Source organism: Euphorbia lathyris, chromosome 2 (genome assembly GCF_963576675.1).
Source record: "Euphorbia lathyris chromosome 2, ddEupLath1.1, whole genome shotgun sequence".
Classification (NCBI taxonomy): domain Eukaryota; kingdom Viridiplantae; phylum Streptophyta; class Magnoliopsida; order Malpighiales; family Euphorbiaceae; genus Euphorbia; species Euphorbia lathyris.
In genome coordinates, this window is record NC_088911.1 from 134,453,453 (window position 1) to 134,477,129 (window position 23,677).

At 34.5% G+C, this 23,677-nt stretch overlaps 1 protein-coding gene across 1 annotated transcript; it reads left to right on the forward strand.

Moving 5' to 3' along the window:
* Positions 1-16,246: 16,246 nt before the first annotated feature.
* On the forward strand, positions 16,247-19,128 carry LOC136220008 (probable polygalacturonase). The gene is made up of 6 exons (XM_066007660.1): positions 16,247-16,410; positions 16,935-17,264; positions 17,468-17,588; positions 17,690-17,864; positions 17,939-18,009; positions 18,196-19,128. The coding sequence occupies exons 1-6, from the start codon at positions 16,399-16,401 to the stop codon at positions 18,864-18,866; spliced, it is 1,380 nt and encodes a 459-aa protein (XP_065863732.1). The 5' UTR covers positions 16,247-16,398; the 3' UTR covers positions 18,867-19,128.
* The last annotated feature ends 4,549 nt before the right edge of the window (positions 19,129-23,677 follow it).

Below are 23,677 nucleotides of genomic sequence, written 5' to 3' on the forward strand. Positions count from 1 at the left end.
TCTCTTGGGAGCTATCTTAGTATTCCTCTATTCATTGGTCGAGTTTTTAAAGCAACCTTTCATGAGGCAATTGATTTAGTGAGTGATAAGTTGTTAGCTTGGAAGGTTAATGCCATTTCTCTTGCGAGTTGTATGACACTTATTCAATCGATCACTGGCTCCACTCCTAACCATGTTATGCAATCTTCATTACTTCCTAATCTTGTCCTGAAGGAGATCGACAAGCTTAATCGACGATTTTTGTGGGGTGGTACCAATGGAGTGATGTTTGCCGGCCCAAGGATGAAGGTGGAACTGGTCTCAAGAAAGCTGAGGATAATAACAAGGCTCTGCTTATGAAGCTGGTTTGGCGTATGTGGAAAGAGCCGGATGCTTTGTGGGTCCATGTTCTGCTTGGAAAATATAGGAGCGATGAGGTCTTTGATGGAACTGCCCATGTGAAAAATTACTCCTTTCCCTGGAAGAGATTTCACTCTGTCTTTCGGGAATTTTGTACTGGAATCAAATGGAATGTTGGTAATGGGGCATGTGTTAAATTTTGGAATGATGTCTGGCTTAATAATGTCAAACTGATTAATGTAGCGCATCCTAAACCCCCTGATGTTGCTTCGTTTGCAGGTGGTAGACTATGTCAATACTAATGGAGATTGGGACTGATCTCAAATTGAACCATTTCTTAATACTGAATGGCTTTTAAGGATTCGTATTGTTAAAATTAGTATGGATGTAGAAGATCATAATACTCGTATCTAGGGTCGTTCTAATTCTGGGCATTTCACTTACAAATTTGCTTATGACCTTGTCTATGGCCATGGGGAGGGCGCTACCTCAGGGCAGTGGAAGAAAATTTGGTCATTGAAAATTCCGTAAAAACTGTGTAGCTTTGCTTGGCTAACGGCGCACCATAAGCTGTTAACTAATCAAGAGAGATTCCGGAGGCACTTAACTTCTACTGAGAGCTGTCCTTGATGTTCTACTGCATGCGAGAATATATCCCATACTCTTCGTGATTGTCAGCACAATGGTAATGTGTGGCGGCTCCTTGTTCTGTCTCGTCTGCTACCTGTTTTTTTCTAAATCGGATCCAGACTAGTTTTCATGGGAGAAAGAGCTAAATATGAGTGTTAATTGGTAGATTACGTTTATTTCATGTTGATGGAAGTTGTGGAGGTGGCGTAATTGCTTTGTGTTGATAGAAAAGAGGATATTCCCTCTAACACATTGTTGATTATATAGTTTACTGTTAACGAGTTTCAGGAGGCCTGGAATAATTTAGGAAGAGGTAGCGAAGGGACTTCTCAGGTGGAAACTCGTGTTCACTGGGCGAAGCCTCTAGTGGGATGGTATAAACTTAATATTAATGGTTCGAAGTTAAGTGATGATTCGATTTCTGCCGGAGGGGTTATTCGTGATTGTCGTGGGGAATAGGTGGCTGGTTTTGGCCATAATATCGGTATAGGTAACATATATGATGTGGAAATTTGGGGTCTTTTTTCTAGTATCTCTCTTGCTTTGAGCAGGGGTTGTCGATGGATTGAGATTGAGTTGGATAATGCCGAGATAGTGGTGACTATTAATGAGGATAGAGATATTACGTGTATTGGTCAGAACCTTTTCAAAGGAATCAAGCAGCTTCTCAGGAACTTCGAGTGTGTTCGTCTTCGGTATGTGTTCCGGGAGTAAAATCGGGTTGCTGAGTTTATGGTTAGCAGGGCTCATGCTCTTAATATTCAAAGGCTGCTGCTGGATGATCTCGTGTGAGCTAGATTTCCTAGGGTGGTTCCGCCTTATTTTCTTTTCATTTTTTTGTTGTTTCCTTTCTATTTTATCAAAAAAAAAAACTCAAAATAATAAAAAGACACAAATTAAAGTAGATTAAGCTAATTTATACTATAAAACCATCAAAATACAATAAATTATACATTAAAACTAAAACAAGAAATTTAACTTAAAATAACTTAAAAACACTCCAAATAAACTATAAAAGACTCAAAAGATAGGGATAAAAACATCCTTATCAGCCTTATATGAGTGATGATATTGACAAAGTTACTCGTATCAACAAGAACCCTTTGAACTGTGAAATTTTCTATAACCATCTCTGCTAGGGCATCATCGCGTGGCTGCTTTTGTGTACCTTTCATTTAACATAATGAAAATCCAAACCTAGAGTCATATAGTTGCTTCTTATCTCCGCAGGCCCTTATTCTCTTTGTTGTGCGATCCTTGGGAGGTCGACCAATGATAACATTGATAACTCCTCGAGGCGCCATTTCTTTTGTTAAAGCTTTTTTCCTTTCTGTTGTGGGTGTCTTTACTTCATTATTTAGGAAGCAATCAATTTTCCCTCTCTTTGTCAGTTTTTCTAGTTCGATTACTAGTTTCCTGCAATCCTCACTGTCAAGTCTTTTCCTTTTCTTGAAGTCACAGTAGGCTCTGTTGTTATGTCGCCCTGAATTCTTTAGCTTTAGGGGGTATTGGATGCATTGCTTATTTTTCTTTACCCAATATAAACCTCTTTTTTAGGAGTGTTGAGTGGTATGAAGCTTTGCTCAGGTTGCTCCTTTAACCTTTGTTGTACCCTATCTTTATCTCTCCTTTGTGTTGCTTGGGTTTCTGTTTAATGGCCATTCGATCTTTGGTGTTGTAACTTTTGAGTAGAGAATTAAGCCTATGGCCCACCTATTAGACGAAGTCCTTAACCGTCTCATTAGATCTGGAAATGTTTAGTGTTGTCGTGTGGTTAGCTCTTGGGATAGGGCCGCGCTATGATAATTTTCTATAATGGTTTATACCACGACGTCCACACTAAGGCCTTTTGTTTAGATTGCTACCTTCTTGAATCTTTATACCCAATCCCGAAGGGATTCTCCCAGTTCTTGAACTAGATTATTAAGATCCTAGATGGTTTTTCTTTATGTAATGAAAGTGATGAAGCGTTGGGTGAATTCTTTGGCCATCTAATCGAAGGATTTGATAGACATAAGGAGCGACTTCTCGTACCAATAAGATGCCACCTCTCTTAATATAGTTGGGAAAAGTCTAAACATGACATCGTTAGTGGCGTTTGTGGTTTCTAGTACCCTTCAATAATTTTTTACATGAGTCGTGGGATCATTGGACCTGTCGTATTTTCTATGGAAGGGTATTTTATCCCCCAAGGTAATATCTCCTTCCGAAGCCAGTGGCAGAGTGGGGAGGTTGTATTTGTTACCTTCGATATTAAAGTGTCTGAGTCTAAACCTTCTAGTGCGTTCTGTAACTCCCTTCAAATGAGGTGCATCGTCAATTATTTTTCTATTCTTCTGGCTACTTATACTTCCCGAAGATGCCCTTCAGGACTGTTCAAAACCAAGGCCACCTGCACCGCCTAGGTGTTCAGATTTGAGAATCCGTCCCGTTTTTCTCCGATTAGTCATTCTAGTCGTTTTTTGGCCCCTAGGCGATTTTTAGCCTTCTGAGCTCCACCTCAATGCTGCCTAGACTGCCTAGCGCCACCTAAATGACGGTGAACAAAAACATTTTTTATTATTAGTTTATCGGTTTTGATATATGCAGCCCTTAGGGCTGCATATAAGCATTAAATATAATGGAATATTCTTTTGTATTTTCAAGATGTATATTTATTATGCATTAAACTTCTAAATACACCAGAAATCATTTAATACAATCATAAATTCTTTTATATTTTTTATATCTGCATTTATTTTTTATTTTTTATTTTTTCAAAAGATATCTGAATTTATTATTTCGACAGGTTATTTGTAACTGTGTTAGTAACAGAATAAAAGTTACAAATAACCTGTCGAAATGATAATATTTAAGTCTGACAGATAAAAGTTACACACAAAAAACTGCATACAACCCGTCAAAATACAATTAACTGCTTTATTTTATCGACGAACTTCTTTGGAATATCTGATGTGATAGTCAAATAACTGTCAAATCAGTAAGTTCAAATTTTCTGTTGTGTAAGGATAAAATTGAATTTACTTGACATTGTTATGGGTAAAATTGCACAAATTCATAGTTACGAGTAAATCTGCACTTTTTAGAAAACGTTAAAAGTTCAATGTATAATAAATCCAGATATCTTTTCAAAAAATATTATCATTTCGACAGGTTATTTGTAACTGTGTTATTTCGACATGTTATTTGTAACTTTTATTCTGTTACTAACAGAGTTACAAATAACCTGTCGAAATAATAAATGCATATATCTTTTGAAAAAATAAAAAATAAAAAATTAATACAGATATAGAAAATATAAAAGAATTTATGATTGTATTAAATGATTTTTGGTGTATTTAGAAGTTCAATGCATAATAAATATACATCTTGAAAATACAAAAGAATATTCTATTGTATTTAATGCTTATATGCAGCCCTAAGGGCTGCATATATCAAAACCGTTAATTTATTTGCTTTATTATAATTCACTTTTGAGTTGTTTTAATGATATTGTTGTTGAAATGTCGATATTTGTGCATTTTTAAAGATACATATTACAAATATATATATTTTTATATTAAATAATTTTTATTATTTTTAGATAGTATAATACATATTTTAATTGAATTTATATAACAATTCTTTGAATAAAAAATACAAATATGATTAATCCCCGACTACTCCCCGATTAATCCTCGATGGCCATCTCCACCCGACTAGTGCCTAGCATTTTTTACAATCTTGCTTCAAGGGTTGATTTATTTTTTATGAGATTCGGGAGCATAAGTTTTCTTATTCTGGTGGTTCCGTCCGTTGGATTCAGATCTATTGGTTGTCTTTTTTTTGGTGATGTGGGGATTTATGCTCCGGAGGAGATGGAGAAACTACATTTTCCTCGTGTTTATTCTTTTAGATAAGGGGTTTGGCATGTTCCTCTTTGTTCCATTGTATGCGATGGGGAGAGCAATCTTCCTCGAAGGAGTCCTATCAACTGCTTTTAAAGTACGAGGACGATAATGATATGGATCAGTTGACCTTGTTTTTTAGTCGACTTTGTTTTACTGTGGGTTCTTCCTCTTTCACCCTCTTTAAAGTACTCCCGGGATATATTTTTCCTTATCGAGCGGTTGTGATCCACGGGTCGCCTAGTGGAGCCAGTGGTGGAGTTTCGGTCTTTTGCCAATCTAATGGTTTCTCCAGCCGCAACTAGTTTGTCTTGTAGTTCAACCACTATAGTGACTTGCTCGTTCATATCCTTCTTAATGGTGATTATTATATATAGGAGCTACTTTTGGACGCGGTCCCTGATTTCTCTATATATTGGATCTCATGAGCCCAAGCCTCCACCCATACCTTGGTCAATCTTTGACATAATTTGGGAAAAAGGTACGAGATTGTTAGGTCCTGTTCTTTTTTACTGAAATGAACTGAACTAAAATGAATACTATTGAACTGAACTGAACTGAATGCTACGGAACTGAACTGAACTGAATGCTACTGAATTGAATTGGACTAAACTTAACAATAATGATAAATTATAATAAATAATGATGAATTATATATTATATATAAATGATTATTATTATAAAAAAATAATGATAAATTATATATATAATAAATTATATATAAATAATAATGAATTATAATAAATTAAGCTGGATCTGGAGAAAGCTTATGACCGTTTAAACTGGAGTTTCCTTCTGGATAGTCTGAAGAAAGCTGGTATCCCGGATAACTGGAGGAATTTGATCGAGATCTGCATTTCCTCTCCTGTCTTGCAGGTTCTGATCAACGGTGATATGTCTGAGGAGTTTATTCCCTCCCGGGGTATCCGTCAAGGGGACCCTATGAGCCCTTTCTTATTTGTTATTGCTATGGAAAGATTGTCCCACCTGATCCAAGAGGCTGTGGGTAATGGTAATTTCCACCCTATGTCCATCAACAGATTCTGCCCTTCTATTACCCATTTGTTCTTCGCTGATGATGTTATGATCTTCGTGGAAGGGAACGAGGAGCAGATTGGTGTGGTTATGGACATCCTTAACTGTTTCTGCGATGCTTCTGGTCAAAAGATCAATATTCAAAAATCCAGGATGTTGTGCTCTAATAATATGAGTAAGAGTGTCTGCAAAAGGCTGAGTGATATTTCTGGTATCCCTTTGACTACGTCTTTGGGTAAGTATCTGGGGGTCCCTCTTCATAGTGACAGAGTTTCTAAAGCTTCCTTTAAAGAGATTATTGACAAATCTAGTGGCAATTGTGCCATTTGGAAAGCTAATACTCTGTCTCTTGCTGGCCGTCTTACTTTGATTCAATCTGTCAATAGTGCGGCTCCCAATCATATTATGCAAGCTTGTAGATTGCCGAAGCCGGTCCTCAATGATCTTGATAAGATCAATCGGCGTTTCCTTTGGGGGAACTCGGCAGAAGGGAAAAAGATCCACCTCGTTCCTTGGAAGGAGGTTTGCCAGCCTAAGATCACGGGAGGTCTTGGGATTAGACAAGCCAAGGATAATAACAAAGTTTTATTAATGAAGCTTCTGTGGAGAATGTGGCAATCCCCCTATTCTCTTTGGGTTCGTCTCCTTTGTGGAAAATATAGAAAAGATAAGATTTTTGGGGGCCCCAATGAGAGAGTGGTCAATTGTTCTTTTCTTTGGAAAGGCCTCAGTTTTGTGTTTTCAGAGTTCTGCTCTGGGATAGGTTGGGAGGTAGGGAATGGGAAGTCCATCAGCTTCTGGAATGATATCTGGATTGGAGGCAAATCCTTATTAGAGGTGTGTAGATCCCCGCCGCCTAATAATATTCGAAATTGGAAGATCGCTGATGTGGTGGATTCTGAAGGGGATTGGATTTGGGCTAAATTTGATTCCTTTTTGAACCTGGATACTCTCCTAAGAATTAGAGGGGTTAAGATAAGTAACAGGGAGGAAGATAGGGATAGTCATTGCTGGGCTTTGTCAAACAATGGGGCGTATTCCTGCAAGTCTGCCTTTGAGGCTTTCAACCTTAATGGTTCGGATCCCCACTCTGAAGTATGGAAAATCATTTGGGCTTTAAAAATTCCTTACCGTATTAGGAGCTTCCTGTGGCTTGCTATTAAAAACAGGCTGCTCACTAACTCGGATAGAAATAGATGGCATCTGGTGGACTCAGGTGCTTGCAGCAGATGCAGAGGGCATGTGGAAACTATTTGCCATGCTCTTAGGGACTGTGCTAGGAGTAAAGAGGTGTGGAGGAAAGTTCTCCCTCACAACCTGCTTCCCACTTTCTTAGCTCGCTCCGATCAGGATTGGTTTATAGATGGAGTTAGTGGGAAGTTTTTGGGTACCCTTGAGCATGGTGATATTTTCTTTGCTATTGTTTGTTACCAGATTTGGAAGTGGAGGAATGAAGAAATCTTTGAGAAGAAAATTGTTTCTATTCCTAACTTAATTGCGTTCTTCTCGGAAAAAATGGTCAATATTACTGATAGCTTCAAAGGGGATTCTCTTACAAGGTCTACCCAAAAGAAGGTTGTTCATCTCCTTGGTTGGTGCAGGCCTAGGGAAGGAGTGGTGAAGTTGAATACAGATGGATCTTGTCTGAAGGATGGTAGGATTGCTGCTGGAGGTGTTATGAGGGATGATGGGGGTGCCTGGATTTCTGGGTTTACTCAGAATATTGGTTTAGGTTCATCCTTTTTGGCGGAACTTTGGGGGATCTTTTCTGGCCTTAAACTCGCATTGAATCTGGGTTTGAAAAATCTGATTGTTGAATCTGATAACCTTGAGGCTATCGGAATGATTTCCATAAGAAATGCTATTTGTCTAAATAGTCATAACCTTATCAAAGGAATTAGTAGGTTTTGCTCTTCATTTGATTTCATTATCTTCAGTCATATCTTCAGAGAGCAGAATCGGGTTGCAGATCGTTTGGTGACTGCTGGGAATGATTGCATGATGGGCGTCACTACCCTTTCTTATCCTCCTATTATCTTAATTCTATTCTTAGGGAAGATGTGGTGGGGGTTAGCTTCCCTAGGCTAATCACTGACTAGGCTTTCGGGCTCTTTGTTTTCTTTTCTTTCCCATTCCCACTAAAATAATAATAATAAATAATGATGAATTATATATAAAGAATGCTAAATTATAAATAATATAATATATAGAAATATAAATAATAATAAATAATATATAAATAATTATAATTATAATAAATAATGATAAATTATATATATTGAGGCTATATATAAATAATTATAACTATAATAAATAATAATGGATCATAATAAATAACGATGAATTATATATAAAGAATGCTAACTTATAAATTATATTGTCTCAGCATTTGCTCTAGGGTGAACATTCTTTTTTCACACATCTTTAGGGAAGGAAATAGAGTTACTGATGCACTGGCAAGTTTGAAGTCTCTTCCTCAGTGATCAATTGGTGGCCTTCAGCTCCTGTTTTTTGCCACAAGTTTATCAATGATGACATTTGTAGTATTTCTCATTTGCGTTTTTCTTGACTTTCCTAAACTTTTCTCCTCCCCATTCTTTTTGTTTGTTCTCCTTCCTCTTCTCTTGTTCAAACACTCATTTTTCGTTTATTAATATATTGCGGGTTTGTCAGATCTTGGGCCACGGGTGCTCACCCCGTCCAAGTTTTGTCTCGTCCCAATTTTTATAAAAAAATAATAATAATATAATAATAATATAATGAATTATATATAAATAATTATAATTATAATAAATCATGATGAATTATATATAAATAATTATAGTTATAATAAATAATAATAAATTATTGAACTCAATTGAAATTAAGTGACAAAGAACATGGTCTTACTAGCATCAAGAAAAGTGCGAGGTTGATATGAAAATGTAGGGTTTGAATTGTTTTGAGCCATGATCATTTTTACCATGCTCACCGTACCAATTGATACTCGAGATTCTGTGAAGCAATACTCCGATGACCGAGGGGATATTTTCGGTGCTTGAGATAGAGACACCACTTTGATGCCTAGGTTAGTGATGTATACGATGAAGTATTAAAAAATTAAGAGTAATTATAGAGAATATGTACATGTGCCTTGATTGTGCGATTTCCAGATGTATTTATAGGGAATCATTGTTCTTATATTCCTCGAAAGATAATTGGACGCAATTTAGACAAGTCGTATCCTACTCATTTTAGACTACCTTGATTCTAGACAAATATAGTAGGATATAGTCCGAGTCAGACTTCGAGATTCACCTATTGGTCCACATACTAGAGGAAGGGAGATATTTTTGTTTAGTAGACTATGACGACTCCCGGTGCTCTGGAATCTACTGGTTGCATAAAGTGGAGACACATGCACTGATACTAATTCTCACCTTATCACTAAGGTAAGTATATTATCAACTGCCCTTTTATGATTTCAGCATATATTTTAGTTTAATATATGTTGTGATATCTCACCATCATATCCAATACCGTTTAAGAATGTTTAGGATCGAGTCTGAAAGTGTGGTGGCAAGTTAACTCTTCTGTTAAATTGTTCAACTTGGCTCGAAACTAGATAATACACATGTCGATACATCGATAAAAAAATACGATACGTGGATAAAATATGCGAATAAATTCATTAAAAAAACTTTAATCTATCTAATATAAACTCGGTTTATAAAAATTTAACAGAGATATTAACAGAATTGTTAAAATTTAACTGAATCGTTATTTTATTATCCGTATTGGTTGAAATTTCACCAATTCTGATAAAATAATGAGTAAATATTACTGAATTCAGCAATGTTCACATGCACCTTAATGACCAAGTGAATTTGGTCATTCATCGTTAGATATAGGCCTATTAAATCTAAGCCTTAGGATGCTTTGAATCTCCACCTTAAGATTCTAATAAGTCTAGATCTAACGGTGAATGACCAAATTCTACATAGTCATTAAGATGCAAGTGATCAAAACCGAATCCGAATAATAAGCCAGGAGACAGATACCAACATTTTTTTTATAAATTGGTTGACAAATGTTACTAAATATTAAATTGTAAAAATATAATTTAACAAACATAAAAAAAAAAAAAAAGTAGAGAGAGAAAGGAACAAAGTTTCTCTCTCTTGGCTTGCATCTCAAATTTGATGTTAGTATGTATTCTGTTATGTTCTGTCAAGTGATTGAGTCCAGGCTAGCATCTTTGCTATGATTGACGTGGGTCCCACACTTCCCTCTCTTCTCTGTCATCCCACATGCTGTCTCACTACCCCATGCACTCCCCCCCTCCCATTGTGTCTAATTCCTTTCACCTCTAGTCCCACAGGTTCCCCTGTGCTACCCCATTCCCGAACCTCCACGTGTCGACTACCATATGGTTGCACCAAAACTCCCGTGCAACCCCCAAACCCACCTCTGAACTTTGCTATTTTTATTTTGTTCTCTTCCAAATCATATCGTAACAAATGTAATGCTATTACTAGGCTAAGATACACTTCAAATATACTATAGTCAAAATCATCTGGTTAATTACACTCTCAGCACTCTAACTATCATAAATTTAAAGTTAACGACATACATTATTTATTTTTTACATTAAATGTAGTTATTTGATCTTGTAGTTCTTTTATCCCTAAAAATTACACTCATGGTTCTCAATTTTACTTTCACTCTGATCCTTATATTCAAGGTTCAAAACAAGACCGTTTGGACCATTTAAACCCCCTAGACATTCGAAATCGAGAATCCGCAACTATTTTTTTTGATTTATTTCTTTAGGCGTTTTTGTGGTCCCGAAGCGATTTTTAATCGTCTGGGCTCCGTCTAGACCGCTTCAACATTGCCTAAACCTCCTAGGCGCGTCTAAACGACAATGAACAAAGTATTTTTTATTATGATTTTTTTTATTTATTTTAATTCACTTTTGAGTTATTTTAATTATATTATTATTGAAATGTTGATATTGGCTAATTTTTAAAAATATATATTACAAATATACTTATTTTTCTATATTAAATAATTTTATATTATTAATTTTAGATAGTATAATACATATTTTAATTGAATTTATATAACAATTTATTGATTTACAAATAAAAATACAAAAATATAAATTCGATTAATCCCCGACTAATCCCTGATTATAATCCTCAAGGGTCATATCCGTCCGACTAGCGCCTAGCGTTTTTTACAACATTGCTTATACTTCAAAATATAACATTATGATCTAAAAACTTTGCATTTTAGTAACATAATGATTATTTTACGTTAATAAAGTTGATCACTCCAATAGTAGGTACGCATACATTATAGAGTTGATGAAAATAAACAATCCTAACTCTTGAATTTTTCGATTTTGATGATATTTAGATGTTGTTTGGTTACAAGAGAAACTAGTTATTGAGAGAGAAAATGTCGATTTAGAAAATCTAAAATAATGATTTCATAGTTTTAAACAATTTTCATTCTTGGACTTTTTCATTTTGAGATCGTCGTAGACCATTTTGATTTGACCAATGGTGAAAGGGATCGTAATATTACTAAAATACAAAATTCAAGGACCATAATATTCCGTTTTAAATCATAGGGGTCATAATAAAAGTAAAAACAAATTTGAAATACCATAAGTATAATTTACCTTAAAATATACACGTGGACAATACATTAAACAATTTTTGCACGACTTTTTTTCCAAATGACACGCCATAAAATTTAACCCGATTAAGCCAACCTTACTCAGGTTAAAAATAGGATAGGTTGGACTCGATTTTTTTTTTTTTTTTACATAAACGAGCTAGATTGGACAAAGTGACATGTCTATGTAATTTGTAGTCCACATGGAAAATCCGTCTGATGTATTGTCTACGTGTCTATTTCCATGATTGTCCGGTACATGAGAAATCAAATAGTTAGATGAGTTTGATGTTCAAAACTGAAATTTTATGACATTGACGTTTCATTTCTTGTATTTGGAGGATCATGGACTGCAATTAACTCCGAAAACATTTCAAATGTCCTAAATATTTCGATTTTGATAAATTAAGTCTCTAATCTTCTATTTTAATATAAAAGATCTTTAATCGTTTATTTCTAATCTGATGTATCTATGTTCGTCAAATTGATTTGATTTAAATGCTTAATTCATTTAAAATATCGTTATTTATTTCTTTGTGTTTTAAATTATATTTTAACAATATTTTTTAGAATTCGAAATAAGATTTTACATTCCATCTAGAGTCACATCACAAATATTAAGAAAATATTTTCAATTGTTAAAAAAAATATAAAGTTCGAACACTGATGAAATGAAACAAGTAATATCGTGTTAACTAAATTTTATTTATTTCTAAAACAAGTAATATCGTGTTAACTAATTTTTTCTTTAAAGTTAATTTTTCTTGTTTTTTAGGATTTAATAAAAATATATTATAAGTTTAACGTGTTAAAATAAATGATTAGAAGCTAAATCCATCAAAATTAAAATAATTCCGTGTATTGGGACATTTTCTATTAAAATATATTACGAGTAATATTACACGATATTTTTCTTTTTACATTCTATAACACTAAATTTAAAATAAAAAAAAAAATAAATATATGTATGATTTGAACAAGTTTGAAAAAAATAGTAAAATACCTAATTTACCTTATTAAGGATCAATTTAAAAGCAAAAATTAAATTAAGAATGATTATATTAATAGTAACATAATTTAGGGTTATAATCCGATCAAAATGACTACTGAAGAAATCAAATAGCAAGACGAGTTTGATGTTCAAAACTGAAATTTTGTAACATTGATATTTTTTTTAATACTTGGAAGATCATGAACTGCAATTAACCCCAAAACATCTCAAAAGTCCTAAATATTTTGATTTTGATGAATGGAGTCTCTGATCTTTTTATTTCAATATATGTGATCTTTAATCGTTCATTTCTAATTAAATGTATCTACGTTTGTCAAATTGGTTTGATATAAGCGCCTAATTCATTTAAAATATCAATATTATTCCATTATGTTTTAAATTATATTTTTTAGAATTCAAAATAATGTTTTACGGTGCATTTATAGTCGCATCACGAATACTATTAGGAAAGTATTTTCAAATGGTTAAAAATAATATAAAACTTAATGCTAATGAAATGAGTAATTTCGTGTTAATTAAATTTTATTTATAAAGTTAAATTTTCTTATATTTTTGGACTTAATATAAAAAAATATACTATAAATTTAACGTGTTAAAATAAATGACTAGAAATTAAATCCATCAAACTTAAAATAATTCCGTGTATTTAGATATTTTCTGTCAAAATATATCATCCGTGTAATAATATTTTTCCTTTTACAATATACAACATTAAATTTTAAATCAATAAAAAAAATTTGATTTGAATAATTTTCACTATATTATTGAATTTATTTTCATGTTACTAAAAGAAATTAGTCAAATACCTAATTTACCTTATTAAGAATCAAACTAAAAGAAAAATTTAAGAATAATAATGTCAATAATAACATAAATGACTAGAAGCTAAATCCAGTAATATTACACGATATTTTTCCTTTTACATTCTATAACAATAATTCTGAGTATTTGTAGATTTTCTGTGAAGATATATCGCCAATAATATTACACGGTATTTTTTCTTTTACATTCTATAACAATAATTCCGTGTATTTGGACATTTTCTGTCAAAATATATCACCAATAATACTACACAATATTTTTACTTTTACATTCTATAACAATAATTCCGCGTATTTGGACATTTTTTGTCAAATATATCATCAATAACATTACACGATATTTTTCTTTTTACATTCTATAACAATAATTCCGTGTATTTGAACATTTTCTATCAAAATATACACCAATAATATTACAAGATATTTTTCTTTTAAATTCTATAACAATAATTTCGTGTATTTGGACATTTTCTGTCAAAATATATCACAAATAATATTACACGATATTTTTATTTTTACATTCTATAACAATAATTCCGTACATTTGGATATTTTCTTTCAAAATATATCACCAATAACATTTCATGGTATTTTTCCTTTTACATTTTATAATAATAATTTCGTGTATTTAAATATTTTCTATCAAAATATATCACCAGTAATATTACATGATATTTTTCCTTTTACATTCTACAACATTAAATTTCAAATCAATAAAAATTTAAAAATTTATGATTTGAACAAATTTGACTATATTATATTTTTTTTTCATGTTACTAAAAAAGAATTAGTCAATACCTAATTCACCATATTAAGAATCAATACCTGTTAATGAAGCTTCTTTAGAGAATGTGGCAATCCCCCTCCTCCCTTTGGGTTCGTCTTCTGTGCGGCAAGTATAGGAAAGATAGAATCTTTGGTGGCCCGAAGGAGAGGGTTGTCAGCTGTTCCTTCCTCTGGAAAAGGCTTAGTGCTGTTTTTGCTGAGTTCTGTACGGGGATTGACTTGGAGGTGGGTAATGGGAGATCCATTAGTTTCTGGTATGACACCTGGATTGGTGACAAACCGTTGATTGAGGTGTGCATCGCCCCTCCGTCGAATGATCTCCTCTCCTGGAGAATTGCTGATGTGGTGGACTCGGATGGAGACTGGATCTGGTCTAAGTTCGACTCCTTTCTTAGCCTGGAGACCCTCCTTAATATTAGAGGTGTGAAGATTAGTAATCAGGAGGAGGATAAGGACAGACACTGCTGGGCCTTGACTAATAATGGTTATTATTCTTGCAAATCGGCCTATGAAGCTTTTACCCCTAATAGGGCTGATCCTCCCTTGGAAATTTGGAAGTCCATTTGGGCCCTCAAAGTCTCCTACCGCATTAGGAGTTTCCTATGGCTGGGAGTCAAAGACAGGCTCCTCACGAATGCAGATAGACACAGAAGGCACTTGGCTGTATCTGGTGCCTGTAGCAGATGCAGCGGCCATGTGGAAACCTTGTGCCATGCTTTGAGGGATTGCCCGAATAGTAGAAAGGTTTGGGAAGGGGTCCTTCCTCACCACATCCTTCCTTCCTTTATGGGGTTCTCTGATATTGACTGGTTCTCTGAAGGCGTTAATGGGAATTTGTTGGCCAGTATGGAGCACGGGGCTATTCTCTTCGCTATTATTTGTCACCAAATGTGGAAATGGAGGAATGAAGAGTTATTTGCTGAGAAGACTGTCTTTATTCCTGACCTCCGGTTTTACTTCTCGAAAAAACTCTCTGTTATTACAAAGAGTTTTGAAGGAGAGCCCCTGGTTCACCCCTCCCCGGTTAAAGAGGTCCAGTTAGTTGGTTGGAGGAAGCCCAGGGAAGGGGTTGTCAAGTTGAATACGGATGGCTCCTGCCTTAGTAATGGCAGAATTGCTGCTGGTGGAGTTCTTCGGGATGCTGGTGGCGCCTGGCTGGCTGGGTTTACCCATAACTTAGGTATGGGCTCCTCCTTTACTGCGGAGCTCTAGGGGATCTTGTCTGGCATTAAACTCGCCATTCGCATGGATGTTAAAAGACTTTCGGTGGAGTCTGACAATTTGGAGGCTATCAACAGGATTTCGGATAGACAGACTGTTTGTCTTAAGAGTCAGAATCTCATTAAAGGCATCTTGAGGCTTCGTCCTGCTTTCGTTTCTCTTACCTTCTCCCATATTTATAGGGAGCAAAACCGCGTGGCGGATCGCTTGGCAGCTGCTGGGCATGGGGGGATGTTAGGTGTTTCTACCCTTTCCGTTCCTCCTTCTTTTCTGTTACCTTCTCTTCTTGAGGATAGGATTAGGGTCAGTCTTCCTAGACTGATCCCGGGTTAGGTTTTTATTTGTTTGTTTTTTTTCTTCCCTTCTTACCCAAAAAAAAAAAAAAAAAAAGAATCAATTTAAAAGCAAAAATTAGGGATCATAATATTAACAGCAACATAATTTAGGGCTATAAATATAAATTACCACACCAACTTGCTAAATTTTGTAATTTTACAAATAAAATATTAAGAAATACAATACTATTAGAACACTGCAGCTAAAATTTAGCTTCTTTAGAAGGGGGCCGTTTCAAATAAAACTGTCGGCGAAAGACGTTATTAAATCATATTCAATTAGAAGGGCTAAAATAATTAATTAGTGTCAATTAGTATTAACTAATTATTCCATTCCTTAATTTATCATTACCATTAAATTAATTTAAATTAATTTAAATTAATCAAAGCTGTCAATTTCCTTGCTTACCAAATAAAATTAAATACTACTTTTAATTTTATTTTATTTTCCGCTGTGTGTCGTATAAAAATAAATGTAATTACAATTAGTCCTTTGTGTCATTTATATATAATTAATGCTTATTATTCACTAGCTTACAGAAAGCTGCCCTCTGTTTTTGTGGTTCTTCTTCTCCTTCTTCTTCCTTTTTTTTTTCTTCCGTTTTTTTTGTTATTCTCTGGTTCCTGGTTCAGTTTCTTACTCTGCTGCTGTTTTTTCTCTCTCCATGAAGATGCCAGTAAGTACGTTTTTCTTTTTATTGATTGAAATCTGGGCTTCGTATTGTATTGTATTGTACTAGTACTCTGTGTTTCGTTTTCCCGAATCTGGAAATTTTGGGGGTTGATTGCGTAGATTCTGTGATTATTTTGTGAGTAATGTTGAATTTGTATGCGTATTTTCATGAGTTTTTCGAATTCCTCTGTTTTATGATGGTGTTCTGTTTCGACTTGATTTGGGGAGTATTATATTGTTTAATATTGGGTGTTTTTGTATTGTTTGGGTGGTTGGGTGTTTGGGGTTCCCTATGTTTACTTAATCTTACTGACCTTCTGAACAGCTTTTTATATCCTTGGATTCTATAACTTTTAGACTTTTTCATGAGTTGATTTAGTCACTGAACTACTTTTCCTTGTTTATAGAATCATGGTTTGTTTGTTTGTTTTTTATTTATGTATGAATTCAATTTAGTGAGAGAGAGTGTGTGATTTGGGAATCTGTTATTGAGAATTTGGGGGTTTTTCAATTTTTTTTTTTTTTCAGGTGGCATTTCTGTTGCTACTGGCACTAAGCAATTTAATAGGGATTAATGGAGGAATTGATGGAGTAGAGAGCAGAAGATTGTGTGATTATAAGCCTAGTTTAGACCCAAGACCACATAGTGTTTCAATTTCTGAGTTTGGTGCTGTTGGAGATGGGAAAACATTGAATACAATTGCTTTTCAGAATGCTATTTTTTATTTGAAGTCTTTTGCTGATAAGGGTGGTGCTCAGCTCTATGTTCCTCCCGGAAAATGGCTTACCGGAAGCTTCAATCTCACCAGTCATCTCACTCTCTTCCTGGAGAAAGGTGCTGTCATTCTTGGATCTCAGGTAACCCTCCTTTTATTATACTTATTGTCCGTTACAGTAGAGTATTAATTTAGAATTGAGAAACAGCTACTTGCATTCAGTTAAGATATACCGGTTTCATAATAGAAGTGTTCGGTTAGAATTGAGAAATAACTACTTGCATTTAGTTAACATACACCGGTTTCATAATCTTCTAAACAGTTGGTTACTCTTTTGTTTTGTAGAATCCAATTCACTGGGATATTTTAGAACCATTACCATCATATGGTCGAGGAATCGAGCTTCCGGGAGGAAGGTATCGGAGTCTAATAAACGGATATAAGTTGATTGATGTGGTGATAACAGGTAAGTGATTAAGTATGCCTGCAGTTTCATTTGTCTCTCAATCTGCCTCCCTATGTTCAGTCTATAGTATTGGTTATCTGATGTTTGATTATCCGGATTAGGTGATAATGGAACCATCGATGGCCAGGGTTCGGTTTGGTGGGATTGGTTCAGTTCCCATTCTTTGAACTACAGCAGGCCTCATCTCGTAGAATTCGTAGAATCAGAATATATAGTTGTTTCGAATCTTACATTCATTAATGCTCCTGCATATAACATTCATCCAGTATACTGCAGGTAATTCAAATCTTCACAACTTGTCATTGTATTTCATGATCTAAATTGATGTACTAATGCTGATTCTGGTGCAGCAATGTGCTTGTTCAAAATATGTCCGTCTCCGCTCCGCCAAAATCCCCCTACACCGTGGGTATAGTCCCAGGTTGGTTGAACAGGATTCTTTTTTACTAGTAGTTGAATAGTAGTTGAAAAGATGTGTGCTTTTTGCTTCTTTATCTCTTTATTGTGTGAACATTGGAGAGCTTTATTCGATCTTTTCGTGCCGTTGGAACTTCAATTATTGTTTCTATAATCATTCTGAATGAATTATTTGTATGATCATTTACAGATTCTTCAAATAATGTGTGCATAGAAGACAGCATTATCGAAATGGGCCACGACGCCATTGCCCTCAAGAGCGGCTGGGATGAATATGGTATAGCCTATAATAGAGCCACCAAGAACATACACATAAGGAGGGTTCACCTCAAATCATCATCAGGCTCTTCTATCGCCTTCGGTAGCGAGATGTCAGGCGGTATTTCGGATGTTCGAGTGGAGAATATCCACCTATACAACTCTTTAAGCGGGGTCGAGTTCCGAACAACGAAAGGCCGAGGTGCTTACATGAAAAGTATCTCCATATCAAATGTCAAAATGGATAACATCATCTTAGCATTTGCTGCAATTGGTGATTACGGGTTACATCCGGATAAAAACTTCGATCCTAACGCAATCCCGGTTCTCGAGCAGATCACAATACGTAATGTGACCGGTACAAACATCACTATAGCTGGAAATTTCACAGGAATTCAAGAATCTCCCTTCACCTCAATCTGTTTATTCAATGTTTCATTAATTGTTTCAACCTCATCAAATTCATGGACATGTTCAAATGTTAAAGGATCTTCAGCTGGTGTTTTCCCCGAACCGTGCCCCGAACTGTCCTACCCTTACTCAAGTTCTTCATCAGGTTGCTATTCTCTCCTGGATTCTTATGGAAAATCTGCAAGTTTATGATACCATTAAAATGGTAAAAAATGGATTATTCTACAGTTTACTGTCTCTAAATTAGGTCAGATTCTTTTCAATAAGACACATGTCTAGAGTATTTGTTCGTTTTGTTCTTTGTTTATTTTTGCATTTTTCCATGTTCAAATCTGCAGATTATTTGTACAGCTTCATTTCTTCATTCATGTGTAAGAAAAGTTTTGGTAGTGATTTTGCAAAAGAAGAACCACAAAGTACTAGTATTATTATTGTTCAAAGTTCATTCCTTTTCTGTTTTTCCATTTCCAAAACAACTGCTTCTCGACCCTAACTCTTCGTATCTATTGTTTGGAGGAAACGGGGAAAGAAAGTTGCGAAAAGGAGAATCAAACAGACGGTAGGGGTTTGTTTGGTTCAGTAATTAATGTTTACTGTTTGTTGTTGTTGGTAGATAGGAAGGAGACAAGGGGGCCCTGGAAGCAGGGACGGAGACAGAGGATGCCAGGGGTACTCGACCTCTAGAACCAGCCCTACCAACGCTGGTTTGGACCCTTTGTTTCCGGCAAATTGGAGGGTTTGGGGTGCAAGACGCCCGCCAAATGGGGTTATAATTTTTTTTGGCCCAAAAAGATATATTTAGATTTTATATTATGAAAAAAAAACTATAGATAGGTGTAGAAGTGGTCCCTCGTAGTCCTGTATTTGCCACTGCCTGGAAGGGGCGGCCTCCTCGGCTGCCGAAATCAATCCTATCGGGGATGGTTCTGGCCCCTTCTCTCCAGAGGATTGAGGTTTGGGGGTGTCAAGATAGTATGGAGAATTTGTTTTTATATACATGTGTGCAAAATTTTGCCCTTAGGGTAATAGTCTATATTCGCAACCGGTAGATTTTAGTTAAATTTTTCTTTCTTAATAATAACCAAATAATGATATCTACCTTTTGGAGAAAAACAAGGAAAATGAGTTACAAAAGGAGAACAAAGCAAACACGAAATCAAAATATAGTGGAGTGAAAATTTTGTATAAAAAATATAGTTAGGAAACGGAAAAGAAAATGAAGGTGACATGAAATATACATTATTTTAAAGAACATACATAATTAGGAAACAGAAATGAAAAGGGAAAAGAAACGGGAAAGAAACTGAAGCTAACATAATACGTCCTTTATTTTTAAGAAACATAATTAGAAAAGGGAAAAGAAACTGAAACTGAATTGAAACGCTACTGAAGAAGAGTTTTCGCATAAATGTAGGGAGGAATGGAGCTTGTGTGAATGGTTTGTGTAGGATGGAGTCCAGGCTGGAGATAAAGAAAAAAAAAGAGTATGAATAGAAGGATTTGGCTTTTGTTGAATTATTGACATTTTGATGTTTCTTTTTTCTTCTGTGAAACAAAAGGAATAACTGCTTCTTGAATTAAAGAATGTGTTCAACTTGGAGGAGTATTGGCTTATTCTTATTTTATTTACTTTCATTGTGTCATAAAAAGCAGCATGTGAATTTGAAATTAGTTTATATTTACTGATAATAGGTAAATAATTGAATACGCCGCGTGTATCAAATAATACGTCTTAATCAAGAATAACATTGAAAAAGCAATCGTGACTAAAACGTAGATTAATGGAATATGCACGCTCTATTTTAAAGGTAATTACCGCCTTACAGTTATCACACACTAAATCCATATAATTACATCGGGTGATATATTTCCGATCTCATCCTTACACGTGTCTTGAACCTCTGCTAACTTTAGCATCGAAGTGAGAGCGTTAGATCATTCATCTGTCTTAATGTAGGCTCCACCTACCTTCAAAAAAAAAGCATATAGTGATTCTTTACATCTTTACCTACATCATTTACTATTTGGAAAATTATTATTAGCAATAGTAATTAGTAAATAACATTAGTTGAACTGAACAGGTTCAGAGGGTGTAGGTGTTAATAAGCTAGGGTAGTAGCTCGTAAATTATTCGAGCTCAATTTAGTCAAACATCGGCTCGAGATGGCTCGGTTCGAGCCCAGGATCAGCTCGAGACGTTAACGAGCCTAAACTTAAAATAAAATAATTAATGATAATGGCAATTTTTTTTATCAATCCTAACTCTCAATTAGACAAGTCTATGGACCGAGCTAGGCTAGATAGGTTTTTAGGTAAAAATACCCAGTCCAAGCCCAGTATAGCCCAATCCACTATTAATTTAGGCGGTCTCGGATTCAGACTGGGCTCGGACTTAAACATCGAATCTCAAACCCAGTCCATATAAATCCACCTAAAAATATATATAGTTTTTAATTAAATAAAATAAAACTTATACCTAAAAGTAAATATTTAATATATAAATTTATTAATTTATTGATTAATATTAATAGGCGGGCCGGACTGGACCGACCCGTGCTATTTTTTATCAATCTCAAGCTCGTCCAAAATATAGGCAGGCTTTAGTGAGCATGGACCTAAGATCAATTTTCATTGTCGAAGCCCGGTCCAAGGGACAGGCTTAGGCGGGTACCCGGACCCGTGGTCAGATCTACTCTTAATTAGTCGTAACTCACAAGACCCATAAAATAAGACCACTTAATAGAAGCTTTGAGCTTTCGGCTAGTCCAAAAGTTTGAAATTCAAAGATCAAAATACAAACATGTTTTTCTCTTCACAAGTTCTCTCTCTACTTTGTCATCCACGCCAGTAGTACTAATAGCTATTGATATGCAATCACGCAACAACAAAGTCATATACGATATGTGAGTTTGTGTTCTCCGACCACAAGTAGCAACTACTATTCTTGAATCCCAGTCATGATAATATGATTTTTTTTTTATCTTTTAAACTGATGTAGAGTATATTATAGGACTTTATTTATTTTTCTCTTAGACTACTTATCATATGCATGTAGATGGATCTAGTTAAACCTCATCAAAAACTTGACTCGGCCATAGCTTGGTCTAATTCGGTCAAAGCTTGGTTCGAAAGAGCTCTGCTGAAACATTAACGAGTCAATACCAAATCTACCCATATTTGGCCTCGATTCTGCTCGTTAATACCCATATCAGAGAGTGTCTGACACACTTTGTGATAATTAAAAGCATCTTCAACAACCTCTTAGTTTGACTCTTAAGTTAAAATTTGAGGAAGTAGAGTTAAAAATCAACTTCAACAACCTTTTAGTGGCTCCTCAAATAATTAAGAACCTCTTCATCCTCTCTATTAATAGAGAGTCTCTCTACATCTCTTAGTGTCTCCTTAATTCATTTTTTATTAATAATTTACTATCGAGGAGTCTCTCTCCTTGCACTATTAATATATAGAACAATAATTAATAATTTTAATAATAAAATAACAAATAAGGAGTGAATACAAGAGTATTGTTGGAGATTATATGTCTTAGTCACTCTTAATTCACTAACAGGGTGTTTGTTAGAAGGGATATATGAGGTGGGATATGGATAAAAAAAATACGAGATAAGTTATCCCGTGTTTGTTTGGGAGATAGAAGAGTAAGACGGATGAGAGATAAGCCTCTTATCCCTCAAATCTTATACCCAGGAGGGGGGTGGTATAAGGAGGCGGGATAAGCTCCTGCGATTTTAATAGGATGGAAAATTCCATCTTATCCCTCAAATTAATGTTATGTAGTTTAAATAAGGTTAAAATAGTAAAATGTATTATTTTATCCTCATCTATACCTCACATACCAAACATTGAATAATAATTATCGACCATCATATTTTTATCCTTATCCCAACCATTTATCCTTATCCCAATAGAATACCAAACGCCCCGTAAGAGTCAATTATTTATATTATTTTTAAAAAGTACATTGTTTGCTGTTACTGTTAGAAAAGTTGTCTTTCCAAAAAGCAAGGATTTTCTGCTTTTGTAAAATGTTATTTTTCAGGTGTAAAAAGTAAACAGGAGGTTCCTAACCAAACACCTAAAACTCTCCATTTTGAAGTGAAAAGGCAACCATTAACATGAAAATGAGCAATCAAACATTCCTAAGAGTCTCTTGGATTCCAATGCTCTAAGAATTATTTTTCTACAAACAAATAAAAGAACTGATTTTTTTTTGAGAAATGAAAAATGAATTAAAATATAGTACTATTTTTTGTCACATTTTTTTTTATTTTTTTAAAGTGCCCTTTTTTTTATCAGGATCTTAGATTTAGTAGATAATTTATTATTATTATTATTATTATTATTATTATTATTATTATTATTTAGTTAAAAGCATAAAAATATAAAAGAAACAAGAAAATGTTAATAAATGTTTGAATGACTGCAGTCTGAGCAGGTGAAGTTATAGTTTGAATGAGTAATGATAGGTAGACATGGGATGAGGTTTGGGGACCTCCATTTGCTACAATGTTGTCACTTTCAACATTTTACAACAACATTTCCATGTGAAAATCATGCCATTTTTTCTTATTTCTCTCCTTAATTGTTTTCTTTAATTACATTATTGGATAATTCAATCATTCAATCATTCTTTGTTTTTCTTGGACCACCTTCCTAATTAATTGCTTTCTTTTATTTAAATATTCTCAAGGTTTTTTTGGAATAACTAATTTAAGCTTCACGTATAAAATCATAACGTTCATAAAATGGTGCACTTAAAAGTTTTACTATAAAAAATTGATACATCAGATGATTACGTTGCTAGCAACACTGTTTCGGTCTCAAGACTTCAAGTTATGACATGACACCTATGTGTAGAGGGGTTAACGATACAATCATTTGGTATGTCAATTTCTGTGAGTAAAGTCTTTAATTGCGGCATTTATAAGCGTTGAGATTGAAATTGTGTTGTTTTGTATATAAAGTATAAATTAGGTCTTCGCCAA